Source organism: Aedes aegypti, chromosome 2 (assembly GCF_002204515.2).
Source record: "Aedes aegypti strain LVP_AGWG chromosome 2, AaegL5.0 Primary Assembly, whole genome shotgun sequence".
Classification (NCBI taxonomy): domain Eukaryota; kingdom Metazoa; phylum Arthropoda; class Insecta; order Diptera; family Culicidae; genus Aedes; species Aedes aegypti.
In genome coordinates, this window is record NC_035108.1 from 380,656,631 (window position 1) to 380,681,060 (window position 24,430).

At 36.7% G+C, this 24,430-nt stretch overlaps 1 protein-coding gene across 2 annotated transcripts in view; it reads left to right on the forward strand.

Annotated features, from left to right (window-relative positions):
• The window catches only part of LOC5572940 (protein bicaudal C), a 59,241-nt gene that overhangs the window by 15,573 nt on the left and 19,238 nt on the right, over positions 1-24,430 (forward strand). For both annotated transcript variants that reach the window (XM_001660610.2, XM_021846850.1), the window contains exons 3-6: positions 5,571-5,620; positions 5,686-5,835; positions 5,894-6,346; positions 6,734-6,844. In XM_001660610.2, the coding sequence (XP_001660660.2) occupies positions 5,571-5,620; positions 5,686-5,835; positions 5,894-6,346; positions 6,734-6,844 (764 nt within the window). The remainder of the gene's footprint in view (positions 1-5,570; positions 5,621-5,685; positions 5,836-5,893; positions 6,347-6,733; positions 6,845-24,430) is intronic.

Sequence of the window (24,430 nt, forward strand, 5' to 3'; positions counted from 1 at the left end):
CTTGCCGCCCGCGTTCCATAATGCCCAACCGATGTCGAGGCGTCGGTCTTTTGCAGAATCCTACTCTCAATACAACCTAAATCTACACTATAATAAATTTCCTCGTAAATTTTTCAAAATTGATTTATTTATATTTATATTTGACTACTCTTCCTACATCCTTCTCCTCCCCTACTCTGATATAACATCTTAATAAAAAATGATAGAGAGTGTGATCAATAATATATACTCTAAAACGAAAAATTATATGGTGAATGCCATCTCACAAAATGAACGTCGCACAAAACTCATGTTGATGATTCTATGTGATGTGACTTATATCTGAAAATAAATATGATTAATATCAAAGTTATAGAGGGATTCCACCGAGGCATGCAAGTCGATTCTGATCGACCATTTCAAAAATATCTGAAACTTTGCACAGTTTTTCAGTTCCATCTAAATCGTCATTTTCCGATATATCTGAAAATAAATATGATTAATATCAAAGTTATAGAGGGATTCCACCGAGGCATGCAAGTCGATTCTGATCGACCATTTCAAAAATATCTGAAACTTTGCACAGTTTTTCAGTTCCATCTAAATCGTCATTTTCCGATATCAAATCTTCAAGTTGAGTCACGACTAACTTTTCAAAAGGGTGTATGTGAAAATGGTTCAAAAATATTCAAAAAGCTGCACAGCAAAAACGGTTCGTTCGATTGTTAGACAACTTAAGAAACAAAGTTAGACAACTAAATAAAGATTCCAAAAAAAATACACACCTATACAAAAAAAGTTTTCTATACAGGTATACGACTAGTTTACCTGCAAAAAGTTTACCTCGTAGAGAACAAGGCGGGTTTATACCCAGGTGATCTAGTATACGTAAAGCAGGTCGGTTTTCTCGGCGCTGGTTTTCTCCACAAAGTTAAAATCTGATTACACCTGGGTATAGACCCGCCTTGGTAGAGAATAGATTTTGTTAATCATATTTGGGAGAAAGCGAGTAACTTCAACAACATCAAAAACATGATAGGTACATACCATGAACATACTCACGAAAAAGCTTTTCTTCAGTCAAGCAAACGACACCAAACTAGTCAGTAAAAACTTAAAAGTGATTTTGTTTATTAAAATCTAACGAGCAACATGAGTAGTCGCTTTCTCAACTGTTGCAGGCCGTTTGCAGAAAAAAAGTGTTCGAAAGAGCTACGAAATCTCACTGAAAGCACCATAGATAAACTGAAAGCGGCTGGTTATGCTCCAATGTCTACATTGAATACAAATTTACGCATTTGTACGTCCTGCCGTTTAAACGTTGACAAACGGGCAATCTGTACATCATCGGTGGATCAGGTTGCAGGAAGTTCGAAAACAATAACAACTGAGGAATTACTAGATGCACCGACAACAACTGAGGAGTTACCAGAAGTACCAAGTGCAGATAGTCTTGCCACGGTACCATCAGCGACATCTGTTTCAACAAATCAATCAGAAGGTGAGTGCATCCAGAAGGTCAACATCGAACGCTTCAACGAAGGGATAGCTGGAATAAAAGTGACTCCGATTAAATGGACGAAGATGGGTTACGTCAATTATCCCGAGAAAAAATACCGTGAAATCAACGAAGCTGTACGAAGAAACCTCTTCAAATTAGGACCTGAGGATGTGGAAAATACAGACTACGATGAAGTAATTATGAATATGAAGGAAAGGTTCTCGAATCTAGCCACGACAAGGAAAAAAAATAATTGATTTTGTCGATGCTGCCAAGCTCGTGGTCTATTCAAGACGCCATTGATGAGTTCAAAACCAATAGAAATACAGCAAAAGAGGCAAAACAATTCAAAAATAACTGTCTTGCAACCAAAAATGCTAGGTCGAGTACTTCATTAACAGATGAGACAAAAGAAAAAATAATTCAATATTTTGAAGACGATGAAGTAAGTAGAGCTATGCCTGGCCAAAAAGATTATGTATCTGTAAAAAAAGATGGAAAGCGTCAAGCAATCCAAAAACGATTAATGATGACTACTTTGAAAGAAGCGTATACACGCTTCAAGGAAATTAACGAAAATATTAAGGTAGGTTTTTCCTCATTTGCAAGCCTTCGTCCAAGGCAATGCAAGCTTCTATCTAATTCAGGAACACATAATGTTTGTGTGTGCACAACACACGAAAATATTAACCTAATCTTACATAGTTTGAAAAGAATCAATTTATCAAAGGATATTAAAATGTTAACTGGTAGTCTTTTGTGTGAAAATACAACATCAAATTGCTATCTACGATCTTGTTCGGATTGTCCAGATTCTTCATCATTGGAAAATACTTTATTCGCTGAGTTTGAAGAAAATTATATTGATCAGTTATCATTTGAGCAATGGGTGACCACGGATAGGTGTGACCTAGAAACTATTGTAAAACCTGTAGATGAGTTTGTGTCATTTTTTTTGCTTGAAATTAGAAAGTTTAATTCCTCACGACTTTATTAAAACAGAGCAATCCCGCTTTTTAAAAAATACGAAAAATACATTACAAGATGGTGCATTTTTAGTCATTTGTGATTTTTCTGAAAACTATAGCTTTGTATTGCAAGATGAAGTGCAGTCCCATCACTGGAACGTACAACAAGCTACAATTCATCCATTCGTTATTTATTTCAATGGAAGTACGCAAATTGAACATTTTAGTTTTATTGTCATTTCCGAAGATTTAAGACACGACTCAGTATCTGTAAATTTGTTCATTGCCAAACTGATTAACTTTTTACGCGTTGATAAGGATAAAGAAATCAGAAAGATATATTTCATGTCTGATGGAGCAGAATCGCAGTACAAAAACCGTAAGAATTTTTCGAGCCTATGTCAATTTAAATCAAAGTACGGAATTGATGCAGAATGGCATTTCTTTGCTACGTCACATGGCAAAGGTCCTTGTGATGCTATTGGAGGAACCATAAAGCGCATGGCCACAAGAGCAAGTTTAGCCAAAGAACGTGAGCATCCAATTAAAACTGCAAAAGAACTATTTGATTGGGCGAATCGCAGAAAAGAAGAAGATTTAACAAAATTATCATTTTGTTTTACTACTACTGAAGAGTACGAATTAACGGCATCAGAGCTCAGCGAGCAATATAATAACGCGAAAACGATCCAAGGAACCCAAAAATTTCACTGTTTCATTCCATTGTCAGAAAATAAAATTAAAGCAAAACTATACTCTAACTGTACTGATAATGATGCAAAAGTGTTCGATATTGTGAAAAATTGAATAACAATAAATAAATAAATAAGTATTAATGAAATGTTTTCATGATCTCATAACGCATACCCAAATCCAAAACTTATATACATATACATATAATATTTATACATATACATAATATTTATACATATAATATACATAATACTAATGAATACATGAAAACGACTTGTTTAATTCACGCAAGGCCCTTAACAATAAAATCAGCAACAAACTGCGGTTCCCGTAATAATTTACACCGAAAAAAAAATTTTTTTTTCTACTAAATGTGAAAATTGTGACATGTTTGAAATGTCATAACTTTTTTGTTTATTGGTTTACCATCACCAAATTTTTATGGTAGATAGCTAATATATTGGACCGTTTTCCCTCAAAAAATTACGTTGGTATTCCGATAGGGTTTTGAGATATTTGAGTTTTTGTGCCAATAATTATGTTTTTTAATGCAAAAAAAAATTTTTTTTACTGTGTGTATTTTTTTTTTGGAATCTTTATTTAGTTGTCTAACTTTGTTTCTTAAGTTGTCTAACAATCGAACGAACCGTTTTTGCTGGGCAGCTTTTTGAATATTTTGAACCATTTTCACATACACCCTTTTGAAAAGTTAGTCGTGACTCAACTTGAAGATTTGATATCGGAAAATGACGATTTAGATGGAACTGGAAAACTGTGCAAAGTTTCAGCTCAATAGAAAAAAATGAATTAAAAAATTTATCAAATTTTGGTGCTGTTGCTTGGAATCACTTTATAGGAAAAAAAGCCTGAAAAATGAAAAATAATTGAAATTAATGAAATGAATATAAAACATTAATTTTAAATTGTTTAATCAGCACTAACAAAATACTTACAATAATCGTTTTAAAAACAAACTCATTTTAAAGTAAACAAAATAAGGTAAATATAGTACACCACGCGCAACATTGGTAATGTGCTAGGTAAAGTAAAAAATTTCCCTTATAAACACCGTGAAAAAATACCATAAGTACCGGGTACTCCTACCGACTGCGAAAGAGACTCTGAAAGAGTTCCTGAGGAAATCCCTGCAGGAAGTGTTAACCTACGTTATGTATTAGGAATAAGTTACACATTATCAATAACTTAGAAACGCTCTCAAAAATCAATTTTTGAATCGATATTCGTTCATTTAGCTTTATTTGAAAGATATAGATCCCTATAATAGACAGTTTGTGTAGGTGTGGTAATTCTGGGCACATTGCACAAAGGTCACCTGGAACATGTTTCAGAAGGAATTGGACATATCATAGTTTGTAGTTTATACGCATGTATGGTACGACGGTTCAAATTAAATTGCATTTCATTACGATTTACAAGAGCATCAAGAGGAAATATCTTCCGAGACTCCTCCAAAGATGTCTCCAGGAATTCATTCAAAGAATCCTCAGAACATCTTGCAAGATAATCTCTTCCGTAATCTCTTTAGGGATTCCACCAGAGCTTTTGCCATGAGACATTATAGACCGTTTTGATAGGGCTCCAGGATTACCATCAGCATTTTCTCCAGGAATTTCGCCAAGCATTATTCCAGGTATTTTTGTAGGGATACCTTTATTTAAAGATTTCGTTAGGAGTTCCTCCAATAATGTCTCCTGTCATTACTTGGTAGATTTCTCCAGTAAAATCTTTAATGGGATTTGTCCAGGAATTTCTCCAAGGATTCCTCTAAGATATGTTTCAAAAATACTCCGGAATTTTTACGGAGATTTCTCCAAGGATTTCTCAAACGATTTATCCTTGTATTCTTACCTCTAGAAAATCTTTCAGAGACTTCTCCAACGTTTTCTCTAGGAAAATCTCTACAAAGATTCTTGTAAAAATATCTTCAAGGTATTCTCCGGGGATTGTTCCAGGAATTGCACTAGAATGATCTCTTTAAGCATTACTCAATACATTTCTCTAGTGATTTCTCCAGAGTTTCCTCCGAAGATTTCTCCAGGAATACATACAAAGATATCCCCAAGTAGTCATCTCGAGATTCGTCCAGGAATTATTCCGAAGATTTTTTCCGAGATTTTTCCATTACTTGCTCTAGAGATTTTACCAGGAATTCATCAAGGTGTTCTTCAACTCACGAATTCCGCAATGAATTCCTCAAGAATTTCATATAGGAATTCTTTTCTGTATATAAAAATTCGTCCAGTAAAATCTCTACATCAATTCCTTTTGAAAAATCTCCTCATAAACCCCTCCAAAGATTTCACCTGGGATTCGGTTGATCTCTTCTATCATCCATAGCATACTCTGATTAGGTGCCAAAGCAAAATGATGAAACTGGCATTTTTTATATTTATGTTTACTTTTTTCAGTTGAAGCGTATTCAGAAGGGATGAATAGTGCTGAGGTATTCTTCACTGACGTAAGCTCTTCAATGAAATTGTTTGATGAAGATGATCGACTAAGCTGACTTCACTATTATTGCAGATCATGAAGGACACCACCACGTACGTCAGCTGGCCGTGCCGGTTGAAAATCGGTGCGAAAACCAAAAAAGATCCGCACATTCGCATCGTTGGCAAGATGGCCGACGTTTTGAAGGCCAAGGATAAAGTGATGGCTCGATTGGATTCTCGGGTAACCCAAAATGTACTTTTCTTCCATTCTTGTCATCATCGGTCATTTCCTCTAACAGGGTAGCCGCGTCATTATGAAAATGGACGTATCCTACACGGATCACTCGTTCATAATTGGCCGCGGGGGAAACAACATCAAACGCATCATGGAGGAAACGGCGACCCACATCCACTTCCCGGACTCGAACCGTTCGAATCCAACGGAGAAGAGCAACCAGGTGTCGCTGTGCGGCAGCATGGAGGGCGTCGAGCGGGCACGTGCGCTGGTTCGCATCTCGACGCCACTGTTGATCTCGTTCGAGCTTCCGATCCTGGCACCGGGAAAAGCCCCACCAGACAACGAAACGCCATTCGTCAAGGAGGTGGAGAAAGAATTCAACGTGCAGGTCATATTTTCCACCCGACCCAAACTGCACTCGTCACTGGTGCTGGTCAAGGGGTCGGAAAAGGAAGAACTGAAGGTGAAGGAGGCCACCCGTCGGCTGATGGATTTCATGTGCGAGAACATTGCGGTAAATTATCAAACCTGATTGTCTGATTATGAGGGTGTACCAGAAATATCAATGTCTGAAAAGTCATGGCGCTCAATCCTAAAAAAAATAACATTGAACATAAGTTGGCTTTGAAATCATCTGTATAAATATCAAAATAAGACAAATTTAACCAAAAATATCCAATTTTCATAAATCGATCTGGTGGAACCATACAATATTTTTTTAGAAAGTTGGTGTTTTCAACAAACTTGCTATACATAATCATATCTTTCATTCAAAGGTTGAGCAACATGGCTTTTCAAACATTGATTTTTTTCTGGGACACCCTACTGATCATAAATATTGATGGCTAAACTGTAATTTCTTCAACAAATTGTTTTCTATATGTTCTATGTCCCCATGTAGAATCAGATACCGGTGCAAATGCAGCTGGAAATATCCACCCAGCATCATCCGATTGTGCTAGGACGAGCTTCGGGCAATCTGCGAGAAATTATGAGCCGAACAGGAACACAGGTAGGTCGTTCTAGTGAGATACATATTCAATGATAGTACGGACACCGTACCTCATTGGCGATGAAATAGGACAGGAAAATGAAGAAAATTCCATGGTTTCTTATCGCTTAAAAATATTAAATATTCTGTTAAGTCACCAGTCACCGTGCGGCCTCCATTCACCTTGCACATATACAAATTCTTACAGAATATTCATACAATTTTCACAAATAATTCTTTTGTCAGCAAAATACGATAAAACTGATGAAATGAAGTAGTTTTTGCCATAAAGCATTTTGAAAAACCTAGTTTATGTAGTCAAAATCATGTGATTTCTATTTGATAAAGAGATTTTTCAACACTCTTAGTAGAAACGCCAAAAATTCACATTTTTCATTTTAACGATACAGTATGAAATTTTTCAAAATTTCAACAAGTTTTCACTGTGGGTGTATTTCATCGTATGAGCAATGAAATTTTATGCAAATTAGAAATTTTTATTGTGTTTCAGTCGAAACCCAAATGCACTATGAATGGATTCTTTTCCATATATATGGTTCCTATTACCGTGCTAGACCTGTGCGCCGAAATTATTTCAATCGGCGGCGGCGTCAGTGTGTTTTTGCACCGGCGGCGGCGGCGTCATCGGCGTCACGCCGTTGACAGTTTTCGGCGGCGGCGGCGGCGGCGTACATCGGCGTGGGGATAATTTAACAGAAAAAAATCAATAATATAAATGATGAAATTTTGTGTATACGTATGGTTCAAATACCGTAAATTTTGTCATTTCCCATATCTTTCTTACAATCTTTATGGTTAATCTACCGGCAGCATTGTTTTTATACCACAATAAAAAAAAAATTGCTATAGTTTTTTTGTTTTACGGTTTTTTTTTGTGCACCGGTTATTCATCGGTTCTGAAAAGCTCTTCTGTTTTTAGAATCCATTTATTTTTAATTTCTTTATTAATATCATATCATCTCAATTGGGCAAAACTAAATTAAGCTACTATTACTAATATTCACATTTTGTTAACAACACATTACATTTTATTGGCAGCACCAGTTCAGAATTTTACAGGTGCATTCAATTCATCTGCTTATGAGATAAAACAAAACACTTAGAATCTCTCTTAATTTTGATCACTGGTCATTTGGTTCTAGAGATATTCCGGATTTGAGCGACTGACTCGTAGCCATTACCCACATAATTGAAAGTTATAGAATGTTCTCATTTTCGGTTATTTGTTTGTCTAAACAATATTTTGATAAAAGTCTGTTGTGAAAAAATGAAGCTAATCGGTTCAACCGATTTGAGCTTAATAAGCATTTTTAAAATAGAAGTGTTTTTTTTTAATTTGGAGTAAAAGTGTAAAAGTAACGAAAGCAAAAAATATATTGCGGTTAAAATATTTTTGTGGAGAAAATTGAAAAATTGAATCTGCTTATAGAGGAGTAAAATAGAGTTCTGCCAAGCTATTTTGGTAAGGATTCAATGGTGCCCCAAAGACGTTGATACTTAAAACACTTGTAAAACTATCATATCCACGTTTGTGCTTACATTTATTACCAAACCTTAATACTCAAGCTTTTATAAACTCAGTTTCGTAGAATTTTACTGAGTTTTTTTTAGAGAAAATATTTGTAGCCATTTTCTTTGATTAATTTCTATAAAATCTATACGAAAATTACAGCTTCGAGGAATATCCACATTTTATTTTCTTTGAACAGAAAACATGTACAAAATCTTACTATAATTGACTACGAAGCTGTATAGATCATAAATTCAAGTAAGTTTAAAGTTCAAACGTTAATAAAAATAAATAATGAGTACCTATTTATGTCACTCATTTTTAAGATTTTGTGCTAACGTAAGAACTATAAGTGTTGTGTCCAGTCTCGCGTCGCGTCTTGTGAGTGTACACACTCACAAGACGCGACGCGAGACTGGACACAACACTTATTGTTCTTACAAACATATAAATGATTTAAACATTTACCTTTTTCGTCGACCGGTTTCGGGCTCGATGTTGCCCATCTACAGGACGATGTCCAACTGATTACATAGAAGAGAACAAAACAGCTTCGTACTTTCTCCAGTACACGTCAGAAAGAGATAACACTATTTGAAGTCCAGTTTCGTCAAGTGAAAAAGCGGCGAACTTATCGGGGCATCGTCGTCATTCATCAACGGTTGTTCGGCATTGGAGATGAACATAGATTCCCAAGCATTTAAATGGGAAACTTTTCGGACGCTCTTTTTAAGCTTCGCCTTGTCCCAGTCTATGTTGTGTTTGAGTTCAACAGAATGTACTGCCACACTAGACTCATGGACTCGTTCGTTATCCACAGCGTTTCGGTGTTCCCTCAAACGGATTTTAAATTTCCTTCGCGTTTGGCCAATATAAACTGATGGGCAGTCTTTGCATGGAATCTCATAGATTCCAGACAGATCTTCCGCAGGGGTCTTGTCTTTGAGGGCACACAAATACTCCTTCAGTGTGTGGCCACTTTTGTAGGCTACCTGCATTCCGTACTGTTTCAGTATGCCTTGAATGGGGTTGGTTAATTTTGGATAAAACGGCAAGCTTATCCGTAGGGGTTCTTCCTTATGATCCTATAACATTTCCCCGAATACCATTACCCCGAAAACCATCACCCATCAAGTACCCCGAAAACCAATACCCCGAAAACCATTACCCCGAATAGTCCGTTACCCCGAATACCATTTCCCCGAATGGACCATAACCCCGAATTTTCTTGGCACGAAAAATTGAAGATCTGACAAATGAATCCCATATACCTATTTCATAGAATTTTGATTTTCATTTGAATTCACGTTCTTCATGTTATCAAAGATTTATCATTCTTTTAATTAACAGCTATTCTTCATGAGCCAAGTGAGAATTCAAATTTTACTTACAGGCGTGTACTTGATTTTGTGAGAATGATTGTGTTCACAGCAATAAATCATTTTTCGAACTGATGATAATGCTGACATGTTAATATTGGAGACCTTTCCCGCCCTCTTTCAAAAGCGTTTTATTATTTGGTAATGCATAATTATATTTTTTTATTTCTGGAGGCAATGCGAGTTCAACATATTCTAAAATGTCATTAGACTATGGTTTGACAAAATGTCAGATGAAAATGTTAACTAATATTAAACTGACCACTATTTCAAAAGTATATCGCTAAAGAACAACCTATGATAAAAGAAGAAGAAATCACTGTTGAAAGCGTCAATAATTATGATGCCAACAATCACTTTGCTAGTGCAACTTCCGAAAGAATAGACGATAACTAAAAGAAGGACAAATCTCTTGTTGGAAATTGTAATACTGACAAGATGTTATACAGACAAGTAGGGTGCAGAACCACTTCGGCACTCGCATGATTCAATTTGGCATGGGGTTTTTTTCTCGGTCGAATTGTCTGAAACTTTGCAGTAAGAAGCGCTTCATAATGACGCATATTGTGGCCAAATATAAGCTCTGTAGTTTTCAAAAAACCCCACTGCCCAAGTGAATCAAAAGTGCCAGGCTCCCTAATGCAGGGCTTTCATTTATTTTCATTCATTTATTTTTTGAAGTCACTGTCAACTTTGAATTTCGCTCAAGACTTGTCAGTCGATTTTTTTTACGGCTATCGCTCAAACTTCAACTCAAACGGTACAACTCGAAAGAACAGCCTATAACTCAATGAAGAGAAAATCATTGATTAAAATTTTTACACTGCCATTATACAACCTCGAAAGAACAGCCGATGGTTGAAAGAATAAAAAATCACTAATAGGAATAGTAGTAGTTACTAAGCCGAAAACTTTCAGGCTCAAATTCGAGAGCTTCCTTGAAGAATTTCTTGAAGCGCATCACTGATTTTCGGGGAAGTGTCGTATTAGGGGAACTGGTTTTCGGGGTAATTTACCATTCGGGGTAATGATTTTCGGGGTAATGTGTCATTCGGGGTAACGTTGCATTCGGGGTAATGGTTTTCGGGGTACTGGTTTTCGGGAAGATGGTTTTCGGGGTAATGGTATTCGGGGAAGTGTTATAGGACCCTTCCTTATGGGGTTGAAGTGTAGTAGCAATTTGGCGATGTTTTTTCCCGTTCGTGTTTTCTAAGTATTTTGTTGACAAATTCTTCATCATAACCATTTACCGCTGCAGCTTCATGAATCTTCATTCTCTCCTCAACGAATTCTTCTTTTTCCATGGGAATATTGAAAAGGCGGTGTGCCATTGAGTGGAACGCGGCTTGTTTTTGTGCTCCGTAGTGGTTAGAATCGGCCGTTATATACCGATCGGTGGATGTCGGTTTTCGGTAGATACCGAATCTCAAGGTGTTATCCTCTTTCTTGGTTATCATCAAATCCAAGAAAGGGAGTTTTCCATCCATCTCTTTCTCAACCGTGAATTTGATGGTGGTGTGTCGGGAGTTCAACATTTCGAGAATTTGTGACAAATAGCGTTCTTTCACTACTGCGAAAATATCGTCAACGTAGCGTCGCCAAATTCGAGGAAAAAGTTTTTCTTTTTGAAGGTCTGTTTCAAAATCGCTCATGAAAACGTCAGCCAATAGTGGCGAGAGCTTACTACCCATGCTGAGCCCAAAGGTTTGTTTGTAAAACTTACCCCTAAACATGAAGTAGTTTTGGTTCATGCACACTTCAGCCACGGTGAGATAGGCATTAATGTGGTTAGGTGGGGCACGATGTCGTTCCAAATGCCTCCGTAAACTGCAAAGCGCGTCTGGTACAGGTACGTTAGGAAACAGTGCGGCCACATCGAATGAAACCAAAATTTCTCCTCTACGAATTTCAACTTTTTCCAGTTTTTCCACTAATTCCACTGAATTTTTCACACTCTTTCCGTGGGTGACCGGATAGCCCTTCATTTCGTTTACTAACCACGCTGCCATTTTTTCCGTTGGAGTGCAAATATTGGAACAAATAGGCCTCATTGCTATAGGATTTTTGGGGATTTTTGGGAGGCAGTACAACGATGCTACTTTTGAGTTTGGGACATTCAGTCTCCTCTCAAGCTTATCCTCACCCATCAAACGTGCAATCTTTTGCCGTGTGCTGTTTGCTTCCTCGATCAACGCATTGAGAGGATCTTTGGGTTTACCATTCTTGAATTTACATTCATCGTATGGGCCGGAATTGATCATATCCAAAACCCTAGCGTCATAGTCCTCTTTATCCATCATCACCACAGCGTTCCCCTTGTCGGCTCGAGAGTAGATCACATCATGTGTTTTCAATTGTCGAACTACTCTCTCCGTATTGGAATCGTTCTGTGTTTCGTTGTTTTGTTTTCCTGCAGCGTCCAAAATACAACGTTGGATATCGTGACGTAATGCGGATTTAGTCGGGAAGCTGTTGTACTGAATGGGGCTTTCAATATTATAGTGGTTTTCACTCCCAATGGTATGGGTGCCCTAGTGTAGATGTAGTTGTGAACCTTAGAGGAAAACAATATGCACTCTGTCTCGAAAAACACCCATAACCCGGGTATAAATCTTTCAAATTGGGTTATATTTCCATATGCATTTTGATGAGTCTGGAAAGCGTGTGCAAGTTTCTTTGAGGAAAACAAAAACAAACTGTGTATGACGAGCGTATGCTAGTCTACGTGTGTTCAAATGTCACTAAGCTCTATTGACCATCTCAGCTACAGGGGCGCATTGGGGCGGTAGGGCAAAATTGAGACCCTTATTGAGAAGATCATGTTCCCATTTGGTTAATTGGGCAGATGATAGATTCACTACAAAGTTATCAATGATCTGCGGTAAACGACGTGCATTCCTAGTCGCCTGTGCATCGGCAAGCGAGAGCAATTTTTTACGATGCTTTTGCTTCTTCCTTTTCACACACACTGAGAGGTTACGGTTTACCGTATCTAACACAGATTGCCAACACGTTTTCTTCTCTTCGCTACATTTATGAACAATACACTCAGCTGCTGTGTGGTACTCCATTTGCTTTAACAGCTGTAAGTGGAGCGAATACAGCTGTTCTTCAACCATTGACAATTGCTGATGTTTGCACCTAATTTCTGTTGAACTCAAACACAACATAGACTGGGACAAGGCGAAGCTTAAAAAGAGCGTCCGAAAAGTTTCCCATTTAAATGCTTGGGAATCTATGTTCATCTCCAATGCCGAACAACCGTTGATGAATGACGACGATGCCCCGATAAGTTCGCCGCTTTTTCACTTGACGAAACTGGACTTCAAATAGTGTTATCTCTTTCTGACGTGTACTGGAGAAAGTACGAAGCTGTTTTGTTCTCTTCTATGTAATCAGTTGGACATCGTCCTGTAGATGGGCAACATCGAGCCCGAAACCGGTCGACGAAAAAGGTAAATGTTTAAATCCTTTATATGTTTGTAAGAACAATAAGTGTTGTGTCCAGTCTCGCGTCGCGACCTATTTATGTATCCCAGATTTTTTTTCTTGGGATTCCTAGAAAAATCTTAAAATGAAATCCTGAACCAAACTTGAAAAAGATGCTGGTAAAATACCTGTGAGGATTTCTACCCAAGAAATCAACGAAATCAACGGAGAACACTAGGAAATATCTGGGGGGAATTCTTGAAGTTTGCTCTGGAATAATATCCTCCGAATTTTTTTTGAGGAACTCTTGCATGAACTTGGAGGAACTCTTGGAGAAATTTGTTGAAATATTTTCTAGGTAAAACTGCTTCAATAATCTCTGAATAAAATTAAGAAATAGTTCCTTAAAAGATGGACGGAAGAACTTGGATACATATTTCTCAGGAACCCGTGCATCGATACATGGAGATTTTAAGTCATGGAACAGATATCCTTTGGAATAATGTTTTCAAGGATCATCATGTAATTAGTAAATTCTATGAATCGATAACTAGTCATGGAGCTTTTACTGTAGTTCATTATAGTCATTTTTGGGAAATTTTTCATGTGGGGACAAAGGCGACACGAATTTTAGAGCAGTAGTTCCCAACTTTCTTGAAGCTGCGACCCCCTTAGAAATTGAGCAAACATTTTGCGACCTCTGAGAGTGCATGATATCGAAACGAAAAATTATGAAAACTTTCAAACGATTCAATTGTTCAATCACTTTTTATAAAAACTTTTATTTCATAAAGAAATAATCGACGAAAAAGATCATGCACAAATTACAACACGCTCCAAGGGGAGGGAGGGGGTCAAGCCAAGCGTGACAAGCCTTACAAAAAAATTGAGTTCTCATACAAAAAGCGTGACAAGAGAGGAGGCCGAAAAAGTTGAAAATTAGCGTGACATAATTTGTGTACCATTCCAAAAAAGAGGGTTAATTATCAAACAACGGATATCCTTGGCAACATCAAAGATAATGCAAGAATTCTTCCGACTGTTCATTAAGTCCACTAAGAATATTTACGTTACTTTACTTCATCATTAAAAAGAACTAAAAATCAGTTAGTTGAGAAGATTGCTCAACGAAAAACAATCGCCATTATTTTGGTACACTTAAAATTTTCTCCAGTATCCCCGAACTTCTCAAGAAATTTTCCTTAGATAGCTGAGAAATCCATCAAGCTTTCCCGCTGAATGCTGCTTTGAATACTTTAAGAAACTTTTCTTATTAGCTTCTGAGGAGCTTGCTAACGGAGGTTGGGAGAAGATTAACAAATCTTGTCGAATATCTGTCGAAAATCTTATGAAAAAATCTGTTGGTTGAAGCATTGCAGAATCTTCCCCTCAAAAATGCTTCAAATAAATTCTTATGATTTTATCAGGAAACAAGCGTACTCTACCAATATTTAAGTCTAAAATATTCCAGAAATTTCCAAATGATTCAAAAAAAAATCACTATGAAAATCCGTTTAAAAATTCTGGATCATTGCTTGAGCGACTTAACAAAAAAAAGGGTAAATAAATGGTATGAGTCAATGAGGTATCCTCCGAAAAATTCCAAAGAAATGTGAACGAATACTTAAACTGTTTCTTGGAGAAATCCCTGACGAAATGTTTGTTAGAATCCGTGAAGAAACTTTTCGAATAATCTTTTGGGAAATTTATGAAGATTTCCAGACGAGGATTTCCTTCCACATACATTTCTTGAATAAATTCAAGTATCAAATATTGAAGTAAACGTTGAATGAATATTTCGAGAAATTTGAAAAAAAGGAAAATATCCTTTGCATAATCACTAAAAAAATCTCTGAAGGAATATCAAGATGAATTCTTTGACTTCTAGATGAACCTCTAGAGGCACGTATGAAATAATACATGAAGAAGTTCTCGGAGTGGTTATTGGATAATTGCATACAAAAAATCCTTCATTTCTGAAAAAAAAACACTGGAGAGTTTTTGGAGAAGTTAATGCATGTTTGTTTATTTTTTAAGGACTGCACAGGTCAATTCCAGGAATTATTTTGCAATGTTTCGTAGGAAATTGTTGCAAGAATTCACGAAGGAATATCAATAATCATCCATGAGTGCAGTGGAATACTTAAAAATCCTTAATTTTCTTGGGAAACGCTCTGAAACGCATTTCTTGGAAAAAGTTCCTGGATAGAAACTCGGGGGAATTCATAGAAGAATTTTTAACGTAGCTCCTGCAAAAATTCCTTTACAAATACTTACATTTTTTAGATACTGTAGGACAAAACATTTGCAACTTTTTCGATTTTCCATACAAAATGACCAACTTTGGTAAGTTATATCTCAGTTATTTATGGACCGATTCAAATGAAATTTTGGCAGAACATCAGACATAACTTGAATTTTTACATATATTTTTGAGTGATTTTTCCAATCACAAGTTCAAAAGCAGTAAAGGTTTGACTAAAGTGAATATTTTGTCGATTTTTTATAAATGATATAACTAAACATATTGAAGGAAAAGCTTCATGGTATTCTCAGCAAAGTTGAAGATTTCAACGAGATGAACAAGTTTGCTGAAGACAGTTTTTGTGTAGGGCTATCAGATTTTGAGTTAAATGGTTTTGAATTTTTCGTCGAAAATTACACTTTAGATAAATCGTTATAACGTATAAACTCGTGATTGGAGAAATTATTCCAAAATATATGGTAAAATTCAAGTTATACCATGGCCCCACAGTTATGGATCAAATAGTGTGGAGTCCAACCTATAAAATTCAATAAAACGACATGGAAAACGTAAAATTGTAATTTAAAAGCACGAATCGAATCGGTTCAAATTGGGACTTTGGTTAGTAAACAGTTTTGAGTATAATATTTACATAGGATTGCATAAAAACTAAAAATTCTATCGGTTTCCGAAAACCATATTACGGATCAATTTTCTTATTATGGATCAAATTGTGACATATTACGGATCAGTGCGCATAATCAAGTGATTGTCAACTCAATGCATCTGTATTGCATGATATGGCGAAAGTTGACAATGTGTCACACATTACTGCAAAAAAAAGCAGTGTTAGAGCTGGAAACAAGGGTAAAATTCCCTTTTTTGTGATACTGCATTGTAGTAACTGAGACATGAACTGTTTTTGCTCCACACCAAGTTTACCACCCATTTTTGTCTGCTATAAAATGAAATTTTTCAAACCTTGACGTTTTATTAGTTTTTTCCTTAGTGCTATTGTCTGAAAATGTCGAATCCAATGCTTAAAATGACAGAAATTTACATTCTTTGGAAGTGATCCATAACCGTGGTAAACAATCATTTCCTGGCCTATATTATGGATCACTAGTTAGTAGTGCTAATATTCGGTATTTAGAATCAACAATCAAGAAAAATGTTTTCCAAAGATGAATTCATACTAAATCGAAGCGAACGAGCATGTTTTATGCTATAACATTAGAGTTTTACCACTTGTGGGAGCTTATGAATGCTGACGGCACTTCTTACAGAAAACGACCATATAATGATAGCTGTATGGTACCAACTAAACATTTGTCAAATACACCGTTATTCAGCGGTTGAATGTTGTGCTTAACATTACAAATGGTAGAGTACAAATAGTTTAACATGGGAAAAATATGTTTTACGTCAACGTTTATGTTTTGAGCGAGTTATCCGATGTTGAACGCCAAACTGATCCGTCACTGTGGGTGATCCGTAACTGTGTGGGTATGGTATCTGATGTTCTGTGAAAATTTCATTCAAATCGTTCCTTAAATAACTGAGATATAGCTTACCAAAATTGATCATTTTGTATGGAAAATCGAAAAAGTTGCAAATGTTTTGTCCAATACTGTACGTTTAGGGAAATCTTGGGTGAACCGCCAAAAATAGAACCTTTTGAAATTCCTCGAGGAACCTTAGAAGAACTACATCTTTGGAAAAAGTCCTGATGGAATTCCTGGAATCAATATTGAATAAATCCACATGTACAGAACATTAATTCCTGAAGAAACTCTAGAAGGTAAGAATCTGAAAGGATTTTCGATGGAATCCGTCGAAGAATTCTTGTAGAGTTCACTTGATAATTTTGTGAAGAAATCTCTTGACGCATTTATGTATGATTTCCCGTAAGATGCTTACTTAGTTCTTAAGGTATTTCCAAAATATTTTTAATTTTTTGAGCTGATATATTTTATCGGCGTGAAAATACAAAATCAGCGGCGTAATGTTGATCGGCGTATGGCGCGCCGCCGATGCCTCAATCGGCGTCAGCGTGACGTATAATGAGTCGGCGGCGGCGGCGTGGCGCGGCGGCGCACAGGTCTATATACGCACGGTAAATGGTGACACAGAACGGTGCGAGGCGACCTTAACATGACATGTCCAAACATAATGTTTGAGTACTTTTTTGTTATGCATCACTAGTTTAAGATTTTTCCCTGAATTATTATTTAACTGATAGCGTGCAGTGGTATTCTAGTACGCTTCAAACTATTTGGAAAAATTATACAATTTTTTGAAGTGCAATTATTTTTTAAATGCACTGTGAATGGTAGCTTGACGGTAACGTAATTTCGGGTAAAATTTATCACTTTTCATAGTTTGTCTTTTCTGTTTTCTGTACCAAATCTTAAACCTCATTGACTCGTATATCAAAAGTTATAGCTAGGCTAAAAATATCTTTAACACAAAATTGGTAGTTTCCATTTCGGAGTGAAATTCATCATGTGTCAATACGTTGACTCCTTCTTTCAGAACAACTCTACATAATAAATATAGCGTCTCTGAATTTGAAAATGATATCTACCAACTATATTGAATCAATTCAATATTTATAGAAAAATTGAATGGAGTCATACAAAGAGACAATATGTTAAAAAATCGTTTACCATTGAGGTTGTTGAAGTGTGGTTGTATTGATCGATTTGTCGATATTCATCAATCGATAGAATCGGATTTGGAAGCTAATGAAATAGGGGTTCCTGGGGTAATATGCACTGCCGGGGCAAAACGCACCTTGTCAATTTCTCTGAAATAAATTAGTTTTGAGTGAAAAAAATTATGCAGATTGATAAAACGTTGCAAACTGTTGACACCCTGAGAATTTGATTCATTTTGAAAAACTTAACAGGGAAATAGAACAATTTATTCAAAAAGTACGATTCTGATGTAACTTTCCCGATCATTTCACTTGTTGTTTTGAAAGTGATGAAATTAGATTTTTACAACCTTCAACTATAAAACAGATGATTGGAGACTAGGTTGATTGTTGATGAGATGATTTGGCGAAATAATACAACTATTTCTATTTTCCATAACATTTTCTGTTAACCTCACAGCTGGGGCAGCATGCACTCTATTGATCGGGGCAGAACGATCCACTCCAAAATAAACTAAAATCATTAATTTTAGGTTATTTGAAGCCTTTACCAACGTATTTATGTACAATTTTATCATCTTCTAGGCGAAAATCATCAAAAACTCCTAGTTTTTCGATGAATAAAATTTTGTTTAAAACACGAAGGTGCATCATGCCCCTTTGTTTAGGTGCGTCTTGCCTCAATGTTGTGGTGCGTCATGCCCCAAAAAGCGGTGCATCATGCCCCGCATCAATAATAATTCACGCAAAAATAGAGTTTGGAAAAAGTTAAATTTTAAAGCGATCTAATGTAATTATGATGAAGATTCACTCGACATCATGTAAAGTGAACACAAACCAACTAGATTCGTGTATTAAAACACTACATACATGATGTTTAGTGTTCATTTCGGCACATTTTCCTTAAGTGGTGCATATTACCCCAGGAACCCCTAATGTAAAAGTTCGACCGAGATTGAAGCCTTGACCTAGTGAGTAAGGGTCATATCCGATTCTCGCCAAACTGTCGCTATCAATTGCTAGATCTCAATTTTCAACTGTCACCGGTTGGTTTGTACGTTTAAGACAGCGGTTTTCAGATCGTGCTTCGCGGAGCACTTAGTCCTCCGCGAAGCCTTGTCAGGTGCTCCGCGACAGTTTTGAACATATTGGTTTGAAATATCTTAACTTTTGCTTTAAAATACGTTTTTGACACTATTGGATTCGACTGTTTGTATAACGATAGCTTTTATTCTCGGATGTGTAGTCTTTTGAAATGCGTTGATTTTATTAAATCTTCACCGATTTTTCGGTCCTTATTTCGGACCTTATTATCAATACGAATTTATAAACGAACTCAAACCCAGTATTAAAACTGACAGTATTTAGATCAAGCTCAGACCGAAAGCTCATGTTTTCAATTGTATCCTAACTACCAATTTCCATGAACTAATATAAGGAATCAATTAGCTGTAAGGTACACCGGGGAAAGCTGAAACGGCTGGTGTAAGATGAAATGGCAAAATGATGAGAAATAAATTTACACAAACATTAAGTTAACAGATGGAACAAACTTTCAGGGAAAAAAATATCTGCTAACATCTATTGGATCCTATTAAAAACTTTTCATTTAATCCTGCCCCGCCCATTTCAAATTGTCCCGGTGTACCTTAACCCTTTGGCAACTGACACACCGAAACACGATTTTCAAAATTGACTTTATATATTGATATAATTTATTTGAGTTTGTGTCAAAATTCGTATTTAAAAAAAGGCCCTGACGAAGGTCTGATCCAAGGACTAAAACGTCGGCGAAAATTAAATAAAATAAAAGCATTTTTAAAGACTGCACTGTAGCAAGCCAAGCTGACTGATTGTAGCAAACCAAGCCATACCTAGAATTTTCAGGAGTACAAATATAGAGTATAAAACAGTCGATTGCACTGAAAACTTGCTAGATTGGTAAGTGGATAGTTGTGACGATTCGATCAAATTTTGATTTATACTACTGTTTTTGTTTCTCTAGATTTGTGCTCTTTATATTTTTGGGATTGCGACTGGAATTTGAAACATAAATTCTTGGTTTTCGGTAATCTCAGTCTTAATTTACGAACGTTATATTTTATTTTATCTGACGGATCGGCTACTTGTGGTGGCCTTTTACAAGGAGATAATTTTCATTTTATGATGCATTCTTAAAGTTTGATTGTTTTAAAGTTCTTAAAGTTATCGAAATACATTTCCCGACAGTATATTTTGAAGCTTCCAGGATGTGGAAAAAGTCTGAAGTACATGTAACTTTATTAATAATGAAAATTTTGACATCGTATTACAAAATTAGGAATATTTCACGAGTTTTTTCAAAATTTTCATATTTTAGTGAGCATTGAACTTGTGGTAAATCCATTCAACCGTATTAACTAAAACTTTAAAAAAATCCACCCAAACACACTCAATAGTTCGAAGTAAAAACAAAAGTCTAAAAAATTTCTAACCAAAACCATGGAAATTCGTTCAGTTTGAATTATTCTACGAAAACCGAATATAGTTCCAGCCAAAATTGCCGTTCAAGCTTGCAATAAAAAAGCTTGCTCAGTATAAAAACTAATCCTTCAGATTAGAAATAAAATTAAATTGAATATGAAAAATTAGCTAAAGATTGATAGAAAATATCTTACTTCACGAGGTAAGGTACTCCGTGAAACAGATTTTGTTCAAAAAGTGCTCCACGAGCTTAAAAGGCTAAAAACCCCTGGTTTAAGAGATATAATTATACATCACATTTGCGACGAAACTGATGTGCGCCTAAAATGACGAGATATTACTATTTTTTTAATGTACATTACAGATGCTCCTGTGAAATCTTTCCAAAAGTTTCCCATAAGGTTCTATTTTGGAATTCCTAAATTAATTCTACTCAAAAAACTTCTGCAAGTTCTGGTAATAATTAATAAGTTTAATAATTACGAAGCTTCTTGCCTTAGAATTCCAAAAGCTCCGTTAGGAATTTTATCATTGATTTTTCCATAGTTTTTTTTTTCACAAAAAAAGACCTAAAAATATGTACTAATAATTCTCGAGATTGTTCATTTTAAATTCATGAAAAAAACTACTTAGATGATAATTAGAAAATCCACATAGAATTTATAGGTCATCCAGGAGTTCCTCCGGGTATTCCTTCAAACATCCCTACAGCGAACACTACATGAATACATCGTGAAAGTCATAAATGAATTCTTCGAGAATATTCCCTATAAATTAGGAATCTCTTCTTTTTTCCAAATTATTACATCGAACATTATTATTATAATCGAAATTTTCGAGATTTCTAGCCCGCGGCTGGTTTGCTCCATTCCATCAAACAATACTAATAAACTTATAGACCCTCCCGGGGTCCATAATAGGAATGTTTACAAGTTTTACGTTTCGTTTTATGGACCCTTCATTTGATTCCCATGTAATCCGTCTCGCTGCAGACGTGCCTATTATGAACCCACCTGGAAATGATAATTATTGACCCTCTTGTGTGGTTTCATTTACAAAACTATTCAAATATCTGTATTTATACGCCTCAAATCAAATATTTTGCTTGAAACTGCTGACTAACAATGAAATCGAAGTTTCCACGGTGGATTTCCATAGGAATAAGGTTGCGTTGATTGTTAATTTTATGAATTTCTGTAGGGGGTCCACAATACGCAACGGGCCCATAACCGGTTTCGACTCCCTAGTTTTCCCTTGTAATGATCATTCATTTCGGTATCGGCCACACATACTTTGTTGATCGCTGTCTAGATACTTCATAGGGGTCAAACGCAAATCGTGTCCGCTCCAAGGGGTTGTGGAGGTCAGGCAGAACGTGAGAAGCGTTAAAATTCTTCGATGGTCTATGGCTTTCGAAGACTCAGTTGAGGAAGTGATAAAATTCGCTCAAGACCATAAGCTCGTGATATCAATTGAAGAAACGAGGATCTAATTAGTGATTGTTGAAAAGTGTGCAAAACTGCATTTGAGACGCCGAATTGCCGGACACTTGCCGAACAATTGCCTTTCTAACGGTATTTTTGGACTAAATTTCGTTTTTATTTTCTCGATTGGGATCTTCTATGTGCTACATTCAAAAAAAGTTTACTAAATAATTACTTTTAGGTGAGTTGAGATCGGTTTCCAGGATTCGCATTTATACGATTTATCAGTATGGAATAACAAACAATTCTGCACACTGCCCTCGGTGGTAATAAATTAGAAATATTCAAAAGTAGTGCGTTTGAGTCATTGTTCGTTCATACCCATCCTGGCCGCAACATTGGTGCCGTGACCATGATAACGGACACTCCGGAAGACCGATCGACGAGTGACGGACTGTTTCAACGGACAACTCACCCCGGGCCGAAGTGCCCAACTAGACCTCGCCGTCCATCTGTAGAACCCAGCCTCCACCCGCCGGGCCATTGCCGTTCATGCAACGGACCACCGTCGTCCATCGGGACCGTAGCGTTCATCCGCCGGACCACTGCGTCCACCTGCAAGGCCGAAGAGTCGACATGCGAAGCAAAATCCCCAGGACCCCAGCATCCATCATGTGCATAGCCGAAGTGTCGATTTGCCGAACCAGAGCGTAAATCCCCGGACTCCTGCGTCTACCCACTGGATCCCCGCATCGAATCATCCGTCAATCAATTCGTCATCAATGGACCCGAGTGTCATCAATTGATCAAGCAAATCATCCCGTCCAAGGCAACCGAATACTACCTACAGTTAACCGTCGCCGGGCCAAGCAAATTTGAATACATTCGTTTTCAGGCGGGAGTATGTTTGATCTCACATCAGCATCTTCGGGGTCGTCCATAAATGACGTAGCATTTTAGGGGGGAGGAGGGTCTTCGCGGATTTGTGACGAGGGGGAGGGAAAAAATCCCTGAAAACTTCCCATCTTACCAACGGCCAACTGTTTGCTGCCGCGCGGGAGATGACTGACAGTTCCATTTCCATCGATCCGCGCACAGCCAATGGCCAACACATCGGTTACACATAGCATGAGTGCGACTTACACAGAATTTTCACTCAGCCAGAGAGTCCTGCATTGGTTGCCTCATTCTGTGTAGTTTTTACACATGCGCTGCGTTGACCAGGCTTAGCGTGTGGGTAATATCGCTCCTCTTTTGTAGTTGATCATCAAAAGGGGGAGAAAGCGGCTAAGTCAAGAGCAAGGAAGAAGCCTGAGTGAATATCCATGCTTTATAGACATGGAAAAATATTTACCATTTGTTAACAAGACAGAGAATCAACCGTTTTGGTTTTATTCATATTTTCTGTTGAAGCATTAATTCTTCAAAAGAATACAACATGCTCATTTAGGCAAATATTAACGTTATTATAGTAAAACACGTACAAAAAAAAAAAATATTCAGTGCTTTAAATGTTGCAGGAGATCTCCACTCAGTCAAATAATCGTTTGATTTGATATATCTATGCTCATGATGGAACAGCCTGGATAATAATGAGGACATAAAATTCGAGTTTTATCAAAACTGTCCTATCGTTCAGATTTCTAAATCACTCGGTAATTCAGCGAAAGAGTATTTTGACTATTTCATTGTTTCATTACTAGTTGTGTTAGAATATTTCAGTGATGATGAATTTTAGCTGAAATATTGATAAAGGTGGTTGCATAAAAATCGATAATTTTTGAAACATTCCAAACAATTGTTAACAACTACCGAAAAGCTTAACATTACATATACTTTGCAATTGGATTAAATGGACAAATTGATGTGAAGTTTGGCGAAAAAGTTACACGTCTTCTCAGTGAGAATCGAACTCACGACTGATCTCTAGTTAGGGCGCGTTACCCCTACGCCATGAGAGGACTCATGGACGCAGTTTATTTGTTGTGCAGAAAATGATGTTTGTATTGATTGCACTCGCCATGTACATCAAAATCGTATAACATGATTTAGAAAATCGTTCATTTGATAGGGTAAATACCATTGCTCACCTAGTTTCAGTAGCCTATCTTACGCAATTTTTCCTCAGCTTGCTAATGGTGATCTCAGAATTCAAATCGAGCGGTGCGCTAATGGTGAAAAACCGATTTTTCTAACAAAATTCAAGATGGCCTCCAAAATTTTTTCAAGTTTAAATGAAAGCTATATCTTTTCTTTATACGATGCCACTAAGTTTGCTATGTGTTCCAAGCGAAATATGAAATATGTCACATGAAGAAACACCTTTTTCGTAAACTGTTCAGCTAGCTGGCGTTCGAGGGGTCCACCAATTTGAGAAAACCGAAAGGACCACCCTTAAGTTTTATCGAAAACTAGCGATCAGTGACATAAAATTGGAATTCTAACGATGGGTGCCGATGGCGGCCTGGTTTCAGCGT